Below are 12,916 nucleotides of genomic sequence, written 5' to 3' on the forward strand. Positions count from 1 at the left end.
AGTAAAAATAATATTTTTATTTAATTTAATTATGACTAAAATATTTCATTTTTTCAACGACCAATGCTTTAACCCCTATAAAAGGAGTACATAATTCAAGATAACATGAAACGTCATATTTATAAATTATGACGCAATCTCGCCCTATATTTTTAATATTTTTATTAATAGTATTTAATAATTATAACTAAAAATCCTTCTTATTTAGAAAATTGTATAAATATAAACAGACTTCTTCTTATCTTTTCTACGGTTCGGCTTCGTACAGTTGTTGCTTATATTAACCAACCCCACCATCTGAAATTCCAAATAAATTTTCAAAATTCACATTTCTCACCCCAATCCCAATCTCAACCAATTTTTAATTTTCAAATAAAAAATAATTAAAAAAAAATAGACAGCTGGACTAGACTAGACCAGACCACCAGGTGTGGAGTACCAATAAGACCAATATAAATTCCCACTTTCTCCCATCCCTTTTCTCTCTCTTTAGCACCAAAAACCCCCCCAATTTCTTCCCCCATGGACCCACCACCTCTCTCCGCCACGGTCGCCGCTGCTGCCACGGCCGCCCCAGCCCCCGCCACCACCACCACCACCACCACCACGACCACTCCTATCCCCACCTCCCAACCCTACCCCGAATCCGTGGATTCCTCCCCTCGTTCCCGACACACCGACTCCTGGGATGATCCCCCTCTTAACAACTCTACCGGCGCCGCCAACACCGCCACGAAACTCCGCCTCATGTGCAGCTACGGCGGCCATATCGTCCCCCGTCCTCATGATAAGTCTCTCTGTTATGTTGGTGGCGAAACGCGTATCATTGTTGTCGATCGTAACGTCACGCTCACGTCTTTAACGTCACGTCTCTCCCAGTCGTTACTTAATGGCCGGCCGTTTAGTTTGAAATACCAGCTGCCGTCTGAGGACTTGGATTCTTTGATCTCTGTTACGACGGATGAAGACCTTGAGAATATGATCGAGGAGTATGAGCGTACGACGTCTAATTATCAGAAGCCTTGTAGGTTGCGTTTGTTTTTGTTTCAGAATAACAAGCTCGAAACATCTCAATCGCAATCGATTCTCGAGGGTTCGACCAAGTCCGATGAGTGGTTTTTGAACGCGCTGAATGGGGCGGGTGGGGCTTTGAATCGTGGGTTTTCGGACTCGTCTTCGGTGAATTGTTTGTTAGGTCTTGATGATGAGATTGTCCTGGCGGCCGCTGGAGGCGGAAGCGGCGGCGGAGGCGGCGCGGTGGGGAAGAAAGTCCAAGAGGTGCACTCGGTGCCGGATTCTCCGATGGTGGAAACGACGTCGTCTTTTGGGTCTAGTTCTTCCTCGCCTTCGTTGGCGAATTTGCCGCCGATACGAGTTCATGTTGAGGAGAATGTTAATGTTAATAGTGCTAAGGCGGTTCAAGATCAGAAACAAATGGTGGGGATTGAAGAGCAATTTGGGCAGCTGAATGTTGGTGGTGGAGTTTCAAAGCAGGTGGAAGAAGGGTTCGTTGTGTTGTCGTCGCCGCCGCCACCTCCGCCTCAGACCACCGTTGGAATGAGTGGGGTGGTGGTTCCTGGCGATTATATGAATAGGGTAATCTCTGATGATGAGAGATCGGATCATGGTGTACCTGTTGCGTATCGAAAAGCACCAGCTCAGTCACAGCCACAGCTACAGCCACAGCCACAGCCACAGAAGACAAGCGGCGGAGGTGGTGGCGGCAGCGGCAGTGGCGGTGCTGGTTTTGATTTGCCATCCCCAGATTCAGTTTCAAGGTTAGATTATACTTTTTAATGGACATTATTTAATTTTTTTGGTGGAGAAATGAATGGAATGTTGATTATATTCTATGTGTTTGTTAAAATGTTTCAGTGATAGTAGTCTTACAAATGCTATATCTCGTCAAAAGCCTGTGATTTATCAAGACCCTGTCATGCAAATGCAACCTGGAGCTAATAGGGTTCCTGTTAACCCTGTTGATCCAAAGATTAATCTCTCTGATCCGAATGCAAATACGCGAGTTCATGTACAGCAAGTTCAGGATTCTGCTTCTGCGTATGTATTCCAACAAGCGCAACTTGAACAACAGCAGCAGCTACAACAACACCAACACCAGCAACATCAGCAGCTACAACAACACCAGCAACATCAGCTACAACAACAACAACAGCAACATCAGCTACAGCAACAACAGCAACATCAGCTACAACAACAACAGCAACATCAGCAACAATTTATTCATCCTGGTGCACACTATATTCAGCAACATACGGCTGGAGCTGTGCCCATTTCACATTATTATCCTGTGTATCCGTCGCAACAGCAACAGCAACAGCAGCAGCAACAACAACAACAACAGCAACAACATCATCATCAACATCATCAACACCATCAGGTTGATCAGCAGTATCCGGTGTACTATGTTCCTGCTAGACAGCAACAGGCGGCTTATAACATGTCTGTGCAACAACCTAATGCTATCAGTGAAGCACCCACAAGTATTCCCTCTAGTCGGCCTCAAACTCCTACCAGTCCTCCGATGGTTGCTGCTGCTGCAGCTTATAACCCCATTAGAAATGCGCATATTGGTAAACCTGAATTGGGCGGCCCGGGTGTGTACAGAACTGCAACTACAGGTGCTCCCCAATTGGTCCAAGTGCCTGCTAGTCAGCATCAACAGCCGTATGTTGGTTATGCGCAGATTCATCATCCATCCCAGTCTGTTGCTGCTCCTACTTCTGCAGCGGCAACGACTAATTATGGTTATGAATTTGCAGATCCTGCTCATGCACAGATATACTACACTCAGCCTATGGCTCCCACAATGACTTCTCAGTACCAAACCATGGCAGGTACTGCTGCTGTAGTGTTGCCGGATGCTACTGCTCAGCTTTCGGCTGAGAATATCAAGCAACAACAGATCAGAACTTCACAGCCGTTATAAAATAATTGAAGAAAGAAGAAACAATTTTGAAGGAAGGGTTTGGTTTATATACTTTTTTTCTTGTTTAGTGTTCTTGTTATTACTGGTATTGGTTTGTGATATGTATTTGTGATTAGATAATAAGGAACTGTGGATTTGTTTACTCTTTCTTGTATTTCATATCTTATAGGAAACGATAGTGGTCTGAGATTATACTCTGTAAAAGCTCAAAACTGAAATATTGTGTTGCTTTGTGCAGTTCATATATCATTTACTGAATAATCATTTTTTAAGTAGTTAAGAGAGTTTTTGAGTTCATTGTTCTACACTGTCTTTGATTGTATAGAACCCAACATTTCTCTTGAAAAAAAACTTTTTGTCTTAGTCTTCTATGATCTTTGTTTCTTGCTAAGTTGATGGTACCATTTGAATTTGCCGGAATAAGATCCTCAGGATCCTGCATTTCCAGTTTAGCAATGCCTCAGTCTCAAGCAAGAACTGTTTTTGATTTTCACTTCGATATCGAATCTTGATAATTATTGGATGAATATTCTTTTTAAGTAGATTGGAGAGCTTTTGAGTTCAATGTACATTGTCTTTGATTTTATATAACCCAACATTTCTCATCAAAACACCTTTTGTTGTAGCCTGTAGGCTTCTATGTGATCTTTGTTTCTTGCAACGTTGATGCTACCATTTGAATTTGCCTAGATTAAGATCCTCAGGAACCTGCATTTCCAGTTCAGCCTCGATATCGATTCTGTGTCAATGAAACAGGTACATGACGGAGGCAAGAAACGTTGTAACATGAAATTCACTGGTGGATTGGGAGGACCAAGTGCAATGGATGTCCGTCCTGAATGGGGGACCTTCAATCCATGGGGCTTGAAAATAAGTAAATAAAAACCCATTATCTGATTTCTTATTTTATTTTATTTATGTTTTCTTGGAATGTCAGATAAGGTTTTGTTGAAACTTATGAGTTAGTGCTTGAATGAACTGGACCATGAGAGATAATGGTGGTGTATTGCTACCTAAAAACTTACCATGTCCAGCAATAATATCCTTACCAAATCATTTTTTTGATGTATTTTACCTGTCAGGGGTCCAAACACTATTCGTATGAAACTACACATTACGAAAGATTCTATGGTCCCATCTTTGGACCCTTTCATGAAACCTATTTTACCAAGTTCTTAAGTAGTCATATCAAACAATTTTATATTATCTGTATAACTTTACTCTATAATTGGATCTTCTTGTATTTTAAAATAGCTTTTCGTTTTCAAGTGTTGGTGTATATATATATATATATATGTGGGGATAATGTTACTTTCTAACTAAATCATAAGATTTTTCTAGTGACCCTGACGACCATTGCAGTTGATGGGTAACATTACCTTCTAATTGAGCCCTTCTATCTCTTCAATGGTCTAAATGACTATTGCCTTTTAGAGATAACGTCAACTTTCGGAGAAATTAGAGTTTGTGAGATTGGATTGTAAATATAGTATTTTCAACTGATCAAATCTTCAGCTCTTTAGTTATTTTTTTGTTATTTATAGTAAAAAAATTATGAGTTATTAATTGAATAATAATTTTTTTTTAATCATTGTAATATCCATAAAACCATGTTTGATACTGGGTCCATAGAATTAACCTCATAATAAATGCGCCCACTGATTCTCTCGTGGGTGAGCACTGATTCACGTTTTTGATTCTCTGTTTGTTTTGTTTTTGTTAATTAATGCAATAAACGTACGAGGTTTTGTGCTTAATCATCGAAGTGGGTGTTGTTTTTCTTCTGATGACTAAGCAAAAGCACGTGGTTTTATTAACTTTTAGCCATGTTCCAGGTAAAAAGCTGCTGCTTCATGCCATGCCATGCCCGGCTCTTGATGCTGACAAACTCAGCTCTCCTCAATGCCATTTCTTGCCTTGTCTTCACTCCAATTGACAAACCTCAATTTATGCTTCACCATTTGCTTTCACGTTTAATTAAGACTTCATTTTTCATTGTAATTATGTTGGCAAGGTAAGTCTGGCATCCTCGTAACGGAGGTTAATATTGAAATTTCACACCGATTAAGTATGCTCAAACCTACTGGTTTATAAGAGATTTTAATTTTCTCATTCAACAAGGTCTTATTGGATAAGAAGTCAAACTTATCTCAAATTTTATCAGTTAAAAGGCCGAGCCACTTCAAACAGTAGACTTAAAAGTCATGACTGATAGTTTAGAAAAAATAGGGAAAAAAAATGGTTTCTACGTATTGTGAATACTATATATTGACTTGGCTGAGTTTAAGTAATGTCAAAACCAAGACTTGACTACATGGAATCAGTGAATCACATGTTAAAGTTGAGTTCATAAAGATTTTCACATTGTTAGAAGAAATTTCGAGGAGTTTCCAATTTCCAATAAATTATTTCAAAGGAAACTGGCCTTTCAGATGACACAAAGGTCATGGGGTTGTCAATGTAAATTTTTATAGCATAGAATAATATCTAGAAAAGTAATGCCACCGAACATTTAACGGTTCAGCTGAAAAGGTAATATCACCGGAAAAGTAGGGTTTCGCTTTACAAATCATCACAAGATGATGATTCAATGATTCAGGTGAAGAGTACCGTTACTGTAATAACATAAACTTTTATGGTACTGGGGTAAGATTTCATTTTCAGCCCCATTTTGTACCATTGGATCGATCCCATGTAAGCCTGATCACTTTCTGGGACTGATCCGATGGTACAGACGGGAGGTAACCTTACCCCACCAGTAACATAGATGTTCCTGGAAAAGTACCATTAAAAAAGTGGTTGTGTGTGCATTCAACATTCACAACTCAGACTAAGACATGTCTAGACCTCATGCAGGCTCCTCAGCCACCATTAGAAAGCACAATAATGTGAGACATGTGCCCACAAATGACGATTCTCAACTCACGCATGCTTCAGAAGATTGCGTGCTTTGACTGTTTGATGATATTTAATATTGTTTGGAATCAGAGAAAGTTTCACATTCACAAAAAAATAGAATAGAGTTAGAATCAGTCTAGTGTCAGCATGTAGCTTTCTGCTCTTGTTTGACTCAGCAGTGTTAGCCTACTTCAATCCTAGAACAAAATTATACCACTCAATGACTTAAAGTCTTAAATTGCTGCTTATCAAAAGTCAAGAGCATAGCCATCCCCCATGGGGTCTATGATTGAGATTTTTATCTAATAGTTCTAGGTTGATTGAAAGAGGTCTGCATCATGCCGATGCCCGTCGAAAATTGTTTTGATGTCTATTATGTATAGATTTCAAAATTTTGTATATGGGTACAAAAGAATTATATGACTAATCAAACAGTAACATCAAACACTCTTACACAATGATCGGCTCCACAGGAAGCAAGCTGCATGCTCTTGCAGTTTTCGCTCTTCTCGGGAGTTTTCCATGCCAGGCGGTTGACTGGAGACACGTGGCACATGAATCGATCAAGCTTTACGACAAGGGAAGCTGCTACACTGGGTACTGTAATGCTGCCATTGTTGGTTCTTTTGATGGAGAGATGCCACAGTTCAATGAGTCCACTTTCCATTCCTACCGCAAGAAGTCCTTGATTTGTCTGACAATCAAGACCGACCCATGATAGGGCAGTGACACTGCTGTTGAACGGTGGCAAAGTCAGAATCTGTTTAACTGATTCGTTTTCCACAGTCCATATCTTCACTGTCTTGTCCCTTGAACCTGTTGCAAATTCATGACCAAATGGGTTCCAAGAGCATGCCCATATTATTCTTTTGTGTGCCTCTTGCCTCGCGAGAAGATGATAGTTGATTTTGCCGGAATCTAAACAAACACATGAGCAACACTATCTAATAAGGTTTTGAAAATTATCACTAAAGAATATTTTCCTAAAGGACTGTGTTCATTCAAGCACAGTGAACATTAGAGAGCGAAAATTTCCAACATAATCAAATGGCTGTCTCCATTCGACTGCTGAGGAAGTAAAGGACTAACAGAAGAAATTGCCCTTAAATTGACTCCATTCTATTATAATAAAGCTAAAAATAAGGCAGGGAAATATGAATATCCAATTGTTCCAGAAGTCCAGAGGTGGTGGCAGAGGTTATGACCTAAAAAAGGAGAAGATACTTGTCGATGCCGAGAGGACCAGAGGTCACAATGGCAGAAACATCACTTTGTTTTTGGCTTGATTTGTAAGAGAAATAACCAGAACTAGAAGTGAATCGATCACATTTGGTTTTAAATATCTGTTAACCTACATCTAAGCAACACAGCAGATACAGAAGTTCTCACGATTTTCACTACCAATTTACCATTATGTCAACTGTCAGACACAGGCAAACAAATTATAATTGCTTTACAGGTTTCACTAGAATTCTTACTTGCCATTTTAAAACTACAACGAACTTATTAAAAGGTTGACTAACTAGTAAGAGCATTTAAATACTTAGGCAAGCTGCAGGTGAACAACTGACCAAGAAGCAGCACATAATAGACAAAAAGTACTGAGAATAGTAAAATTTACAGTACCTGTCCTTTGAATTGAAAAGACAGAAAATTGGCGATCCCTTGAGACAGACAAAAGCAGATTGTCATCATGAGAGAACTCCATCTGCGTCACTGTTAAACTATGAGACTGCAAGCGACCAACTGCCTTCCATGAACCCACTTCCCATAACCATATTTCTGCTACTGCTGTTGATTGGGCCTACAGGATATTTAACAAAAGACCAGTAAATATGCATCTCATATTTTGTTCTTTTATAGCACATATGAGCATTAGAGTTAAAAAAACAAAACTGGAAACTGCTAGTCATTTCGCATTTAATGCATATCATTTATATATGTCGTCTTCGTTTTCCCATCGAGGTTCTTTCTAAAAAATGAAAATACTAGTTTTACATGGTTAATAGTACTTTACTTTGAGCACTAGTTCTATAAAAATATATAAAACTATACAGTATGAAGAGCTCCATATACCTTACATGATGAAGCAACAAGCTTTCCCTTCTGGTCACAGCATAGCGAAAACAGCTCATTCCCATGACCATAAAGTTTGTGCGTCTCTGGCCATAAGGTATTCCATGCTAACTGATCTTCAATAGGAGGCTCGGTAAACGTGACTGGAACTGCATCTGGAATACTTTCAAGGGTGTCAAAACCATCATTCCCAGTTCTATCTTGGGTCTCACGTGTAGCTGCATACGAAAATGGTTCATTAAACAATTTATATCATATTAATCAACAGTGGCTAATACATAATAAATTACTTTAATGCTTAATAGAAGAGTGCAAAAGATTCTTTTTCCCCATCGTAAAGCATTCTTTCAAAACAAACTCACATCTGTGATTTCTTTTCTCAGATAGGTAAAAATCACATCTCACTACAGCAGTCATGGACATAACGAGATAATTTAACTTAAAAAGAAGATTATCATGCTTCAGAAGCCAAACAAGAAATCAGTCACAAAGTACTAAAAGGTTTGATCAGAGAAGTGGCATATAGGTCAAGAGCCCAAATGAAGCACCCTGATAGAACTTCAGGAAAGCATGTCAATGTCAAACTAAACGTTCATCAGAGAAGTGTCAAGTTCACATCAATGTGTAAGCACCTAAATTCATAAAACTGAAGATAAAAGTTCCCTCTGCAACATTAATTTTCTGGATTACAGAGAGAAAGAGAGACTTACCATTGACATATATAGGCTTCTGTGACAGCCCAAGAGCAGACATATTTGCACCCAAAATCTGAACATCTACTTGGAGATCTTCAGGAAAACTAGAGTTTTGAGAAGTGGCATGATTCAAGGTTTTCAGAAAAGACAAAGGAGCTTCGAACACTCTGGCAACTTTCTCATCAGCTCCACTGACAAAACGGTGGTTACCCTTAGCTTGAATGATGGTCACACAATTAATATCATGACCATGAACTTGAGGGCGAGCAATTTCATGCCAGGAGTCCACACCCGTTAGCAAAGCTACATTGTGCCATGGAGCAAAAACACGAGTTGTCTGAAATGAGAGATGCATCATGGTTATGTCTATACTGCATATCATAACTAGTTTAAAAGCTCATCCAGTTATTTCTTTTAAAAAATTTAGATGCATCCATTAATAGCCACCTCTGGAATTGGAATAACTAACCAAGGAATCTATGCAATTGACGAAAAAACAAGGGCGTGACAACATTTTTTTTTTATATTAAAGGATTTGCTAGCAAGAACAGAAATGAGAAGCTTATATTAACAAACATCACAGAGAATTCAACTTAATGAATTTCTCCCCAAAATTTTCACTAAAAGTTTTCAGTTTCCCCATTTCCCTGAAGGATTCTCATTTAAATAAAATGTAATAGTACCACTTTTTCCAAACTCAAAATGCCCTAACTCATTTCTCTAGCAGTCATACAAGAAGGAAATACAAAGAAATCCTTTTAACCTATTTTTAATATATGCATCAGAGCACATTCAAAGAGGGTCTTCTTTTTCTTGTGGTTCATGAGGGGGCATATCTGGCTACGCAATCGAAGGTAGGTCTCTACCATCGTTTAACCCAGATGTGAACCCTTTCAAATTTTTTGGTGTAGGCTAGATGGTTCCATTCCTCTTGTGTGGTAACAAAGAGAATTTAAAAGCTAGCTAGTAACCAAAAATTTGATGAACATCTTCAAGAAAATACTAACGAACTCTCCCCATTACTATCTCAAAAAAATATTTCTGCAGTTAGAAGCATATGTGAACAAATTATCCATCTACTTTATATGAGCATGCACACTGTTGCTCAAATAAGTTATGCTCATCAATAGCTAAGCTTGCTTTAAAAAAAAAAAAAAAAAAAAAAAAAAAACCCACAGAGGACATGCCCTAAGATGTATGTTAAAAGGTACGGCTCACCATTTCCACAGTCAGAAGTTAAGCATGTTACTAAAATGTTGCACAAAAAAAATAAAAGAAAATGTTTCCATGTTATAAGCAACATATCATTATCACCTGGTCATGACTGACTGAGAGCACGTATTCACCAGACCTAGCCCATGCAATATCTGTCACTGCAGCAAAGTGCCCAGAAGGAACTTTTTGTGGTTGCCAGTTATCTACATCAACACCAACATTTTTCCACAGATGGAAAGATCCACCGTATCCATGTGCCAAAATTGAATGTGCATCCGGGCTCCAATGGCCACCATAAAACCCTAAAGCAGAATGACTTAATTCTCCAACAGTGACTACATTCATCCAGATACCAGTTGTCTTTTCAGGTTGCCAAATCATCATTGTCTTGTCCATTGATGCGGATAAAATACTCAGAGGTTGTTGATAGGCAATCCCATCTGATGGTGCAGCTGAAGGAGGTTCCCACTGTACTGAGTACACCCAATCCTCATGGCCAATTAGAAGAGATTCCACCGATATTTGATAAGAGGATGGGCCAGCCACAAATACAGGACCTTCAATGTATGAAGCCAAACTTATTTTCTCTTTCCTGTATGTACCCTGACTGTTTGCTGAAGAACCTCGTAAAGCCATCTTCCATATGCGTATGACTTTGTCTTGAGATGAACTTACAAGTAGAACACTAGTTGCCTCTTCACTGGTGCACACAGGTAACGAGAAATCCAAACTCCGAATCCAATCTGTATGCCCTTTTAACTCACAAGCACGAACAAACTGCATACATAAATAAATATAACATGCTCAAATGATGGAAAAAGATCCTATGCAGGTATCAGATGGTAATATATATAATTTGAAGTTAGATACCTTTCCAGTTCTCTCCCCACAGTAAAGATGAACCTTGTTATCCAATCCCCCCATTGCCAGGACTAAGTGCCCGGCATTTCCTGGCAACTCTGCTAATGAGAGTGCAACCATAGCCTTTGAACCAACAAAAAGTGAATCCAGACATGATAATTTACAGTCACCTGAAAGGAACAAAGGTGCATAATCGGTGGTTCAGTATGCAAACAGGCTTGCTTCCATTTGTGAAGATCCCAGTCTATCTTATAGAATACAGATATGATTGCTATCAAATAATAGTATATACTCATAATAAGAGTTCAACAATGATAATGAGTCAACGTTACACCCAAAGCCTGTAACTGAGTTGGTTGCATTCAACATAGCAGCCACAAGTTGAGCCTAAACAGAAAGTTTTAGCGTGTTATATTCCACCTCAACCATAATTGACTAAACAGATATTTAATGGTTACATTCTACATTGCAACCATGATTTTTAGGTTTCATAGATACTCACTAATACATTCTATAAGCATGGTATCTTCCATCTCAAAACCATCACCAAGAAATAAAAAGAATCTCAACATGGTTAAATACCAAAATCATGTTCATATAATCTAGGGGTGAAAAACAGAAAAGAAAGCTGCCCTCAAAGTAAAAATGTAATAAAATTATTCCAGCAACCCAGCATCAAGCAATGTGTAAAAGCATGCCAAGAAAAAAAACCCTAACTTCATGCCTATCACATCCACGAAAAGAAATATTTATGTTTTATTTCAGAAAAAAAATTAACCTACCTCCAGAAGTTGATGGAAAAACGACCTCCCATATATAAACTGAACCATCAGAAGAAGTAGATGCAAATATGGCATCGGTTTCTGAAACCATAATTCCAGTAATGCAAGTAACACCCTTTTTGTGTGATTGAGGTAACTGTAACACATTCTTCCACTGGAAACAAAATAAAATAAAATAAAACAAAACAGCACAATCAGCAGAAGTTACTCAGCCAAATCATTCAATATATCAACATGTATACACTAATCTTTAAAGTTTTACAAGAGCAAAAATCCCCGACAAGCAAAAATGTACATAAATTCCCAATAACACTTGACACAAAAACCTAAGCTGATAGGTATAAGCCTAACTTTTACACTCTAACAGAACAAAAAGCTAAACAGAAAATCGCAATGACACATTAAAATACCTTTCTATCAGAAAGAGAGAGTTCCCATAGAATAATCACACCATCAGCATCTCCGGAGAGCAGATAATGATGCTCTAAATGTTTAACTGTGAACATACAACAAAACGTAAAACATTAAAATAAAAAAAAAAAAAATCCCAATGTGGAAAACACATGCTCTCATTTTCCTCTTACCATGTCTCACCAAGTTAAAATACACCATCTTGTAAGCAACTAGTAAATAAAAGCACAAACTTTCAATTGACAAACACAAATTTAAAAGCAAACTTACTACAACTAAATCCTCTCATTTCTCACCAATTAAAAGAAAACTAATTACTAACAAACTATTCATTGAAAGCACAAACTTGTAATTGGAAAAAAAAAAAAAAAAAAAAGTGTACCTTTAAATGCGAACTTATTACTGGGAAGCCACTGGGTACAGTTCACAGAAGCTTTATGGCCTGGAAGCGTAGTCAAAATCTGAGCAGTCTGTCAAATATTTCATTAACAAACAGCGTCAGCTTGATATTCATGTATATGAAAACGAAAAGAAAAAAAGAAGTGGGGTTGGGAGGACCTCGGGGCAGAATATAACGATGGCGTTTTGGGAGCCGAAAGAAACGAAACCAGAGGCGCCCCATGAGACGTTGTTGACGATTCTGTTGCAGCCTGCTCCTATGAACACTCTGTTTACTTCTACTTCACTACTAAAATTATTACTCATTTTAATGTGATTTCAAACTTTCAGAGAGAAACGGAGAGAGAGTTTGAGTTCTCCAGCTGCAGCAGAAGGCGGCCTAAGTGTTAAAAGTTCTGATTTTTTTTGTTCTTCTTCGCTGAGTTGGGAAAGAAAGGTTTGAAGAAGAAGGCTTCGACATGAAAATTTAGTTTTTAAAATTCAGGAAAAACAATAAAGTAGTTTGGGCTGTGAATTGGGCCCATCGGCCCATCAGGTTGCTTTGGGCCGCCGGATATGGACTGTGTCGGCTCTTGAACTTTCGGAATGGGGAGAATTTCATAAACTACCCTTAAGGTTTTGCCTTACGTTAA

General features: G+C 38.5%; 2 protein-coding genes across 2 annotated transcripts; one reads left to right on the forward strand and one right to left on the reverse strand.

The window, feature by feature from the left end:
- Nucleotides 1-493: 493 nt before the first annotated feature.
- Nucleotides 494-3,244, forward strand: LOC116109784 (probable nuclear hormone receptor HR38). The gene is made up of 2 exons (XM_031396006.1): nucleotides 494-1,778; nucleotides 1,876-3,244. Exons 1-2 carry the CDS (start codon nucleotides 523-525, stop codon nucleotides 2,945-2,947), a joined length of 2,328 nt encoding a protein of 775 aa, XP_031251866.1. The 5' UTR covers nucleotides 494-522; the 3' UTR covers nucleotides 2,948-3,244.
- A 2,717-nt stretch (nucleotides 3,245-5,961) lies between these two features.
- LOC116109842 (elongator complex protein 2) lies at nucleotides 5,962-12,714 on the reverse strand. The gene is made up of 10 exons (XM_031396079.1): nucleotides 12,444-12,714; nucleotides 12,268-12,355; nucleotides 11,885-11,970; nucleotides 11,475-11,628; nucleotides 10,702-10,862; nucleotides 9,931-10,608; nucleotides 8,632-8,953; nucleotides 7,922-8,139; nucleotides 7,472-7,649; nucleotides 5,962-6,763 (listed from the first exon to the last, which is right to left on the reverse strand). The coding sequence occupies exons 1-10, from the start codon at nucleotides 12,588-12,590 to the stop codon at nucleotides 6,273-6,275; spliced, it is 2,523 nt and encodes an 840-aa protein (XP_031251939.1). The 5' UTR covers nucleotides 12,591-12,714; the 3' UTR covers nucleotides 5,962-6,272.
- Nucleotides 12,715-12,916: the final 202 nt, after the last annotated feature.

The sequence above is a fragment of the Pistacia vera genome, unplaced genomic scaffold, assembly GCF_008641045.1.
Source record: "Pistacia vera cultivar Batoury unplaced genomic scaffold, PisVer_v2 Contig59, whole genome shotgun sequence".
Classification (NCBI taxonomy): domain Eukaryota; kingdom Viridiplantae; phylum Streptophyta; class Magnoliopsida; order Sapindales; family Anacardiaceae; genus Pistacia; species Pistacia vera.

What these genes read in the sequence shown, in the direction of transcription:
- LOC116109784 (XM_031396006.1), top strand. Translation starts at nt 523, where the DNA reads ATGGACCCACCACCTCTCTCCGCCACGGTCGCCGCTGCTGCCACGGCC. An exon ending in TCCCCAGATTCAGTTTCAAG is followed by an intron (nt 1,779 to 1,875) that starts GTTAGATTATAC and finishes AAAATGTTTCAG; the next exon opens with TGATAGTAGTCTTACAAATG.
- LOC116109842 (XM_031396079.1), bottom strand. Translation starts at nt 12,590, where the DNA reads ATGAGTAATAATTTTAGTAGTGAAGTAGAAGTAAACAGAGTGTTCATA. An exon ending in TTGTTGCTTCATCATGTAAG is followed by an intron (nt 7,650 to 7,921) that starts GTATATGGAGCT and finishes AATATCCTGTAG; the next exon opens with GCCCAATCAACAGCAGTAGC. An exon ending in CTTTTCAATTCAAAGGACAG is followed by an intron (nt 6,764 to 7,471) that starts GTACTGTAAATT and finishes GTGTTTGTTTAG; the next exon opens with ATTCCGGCAAAATCAACTAT.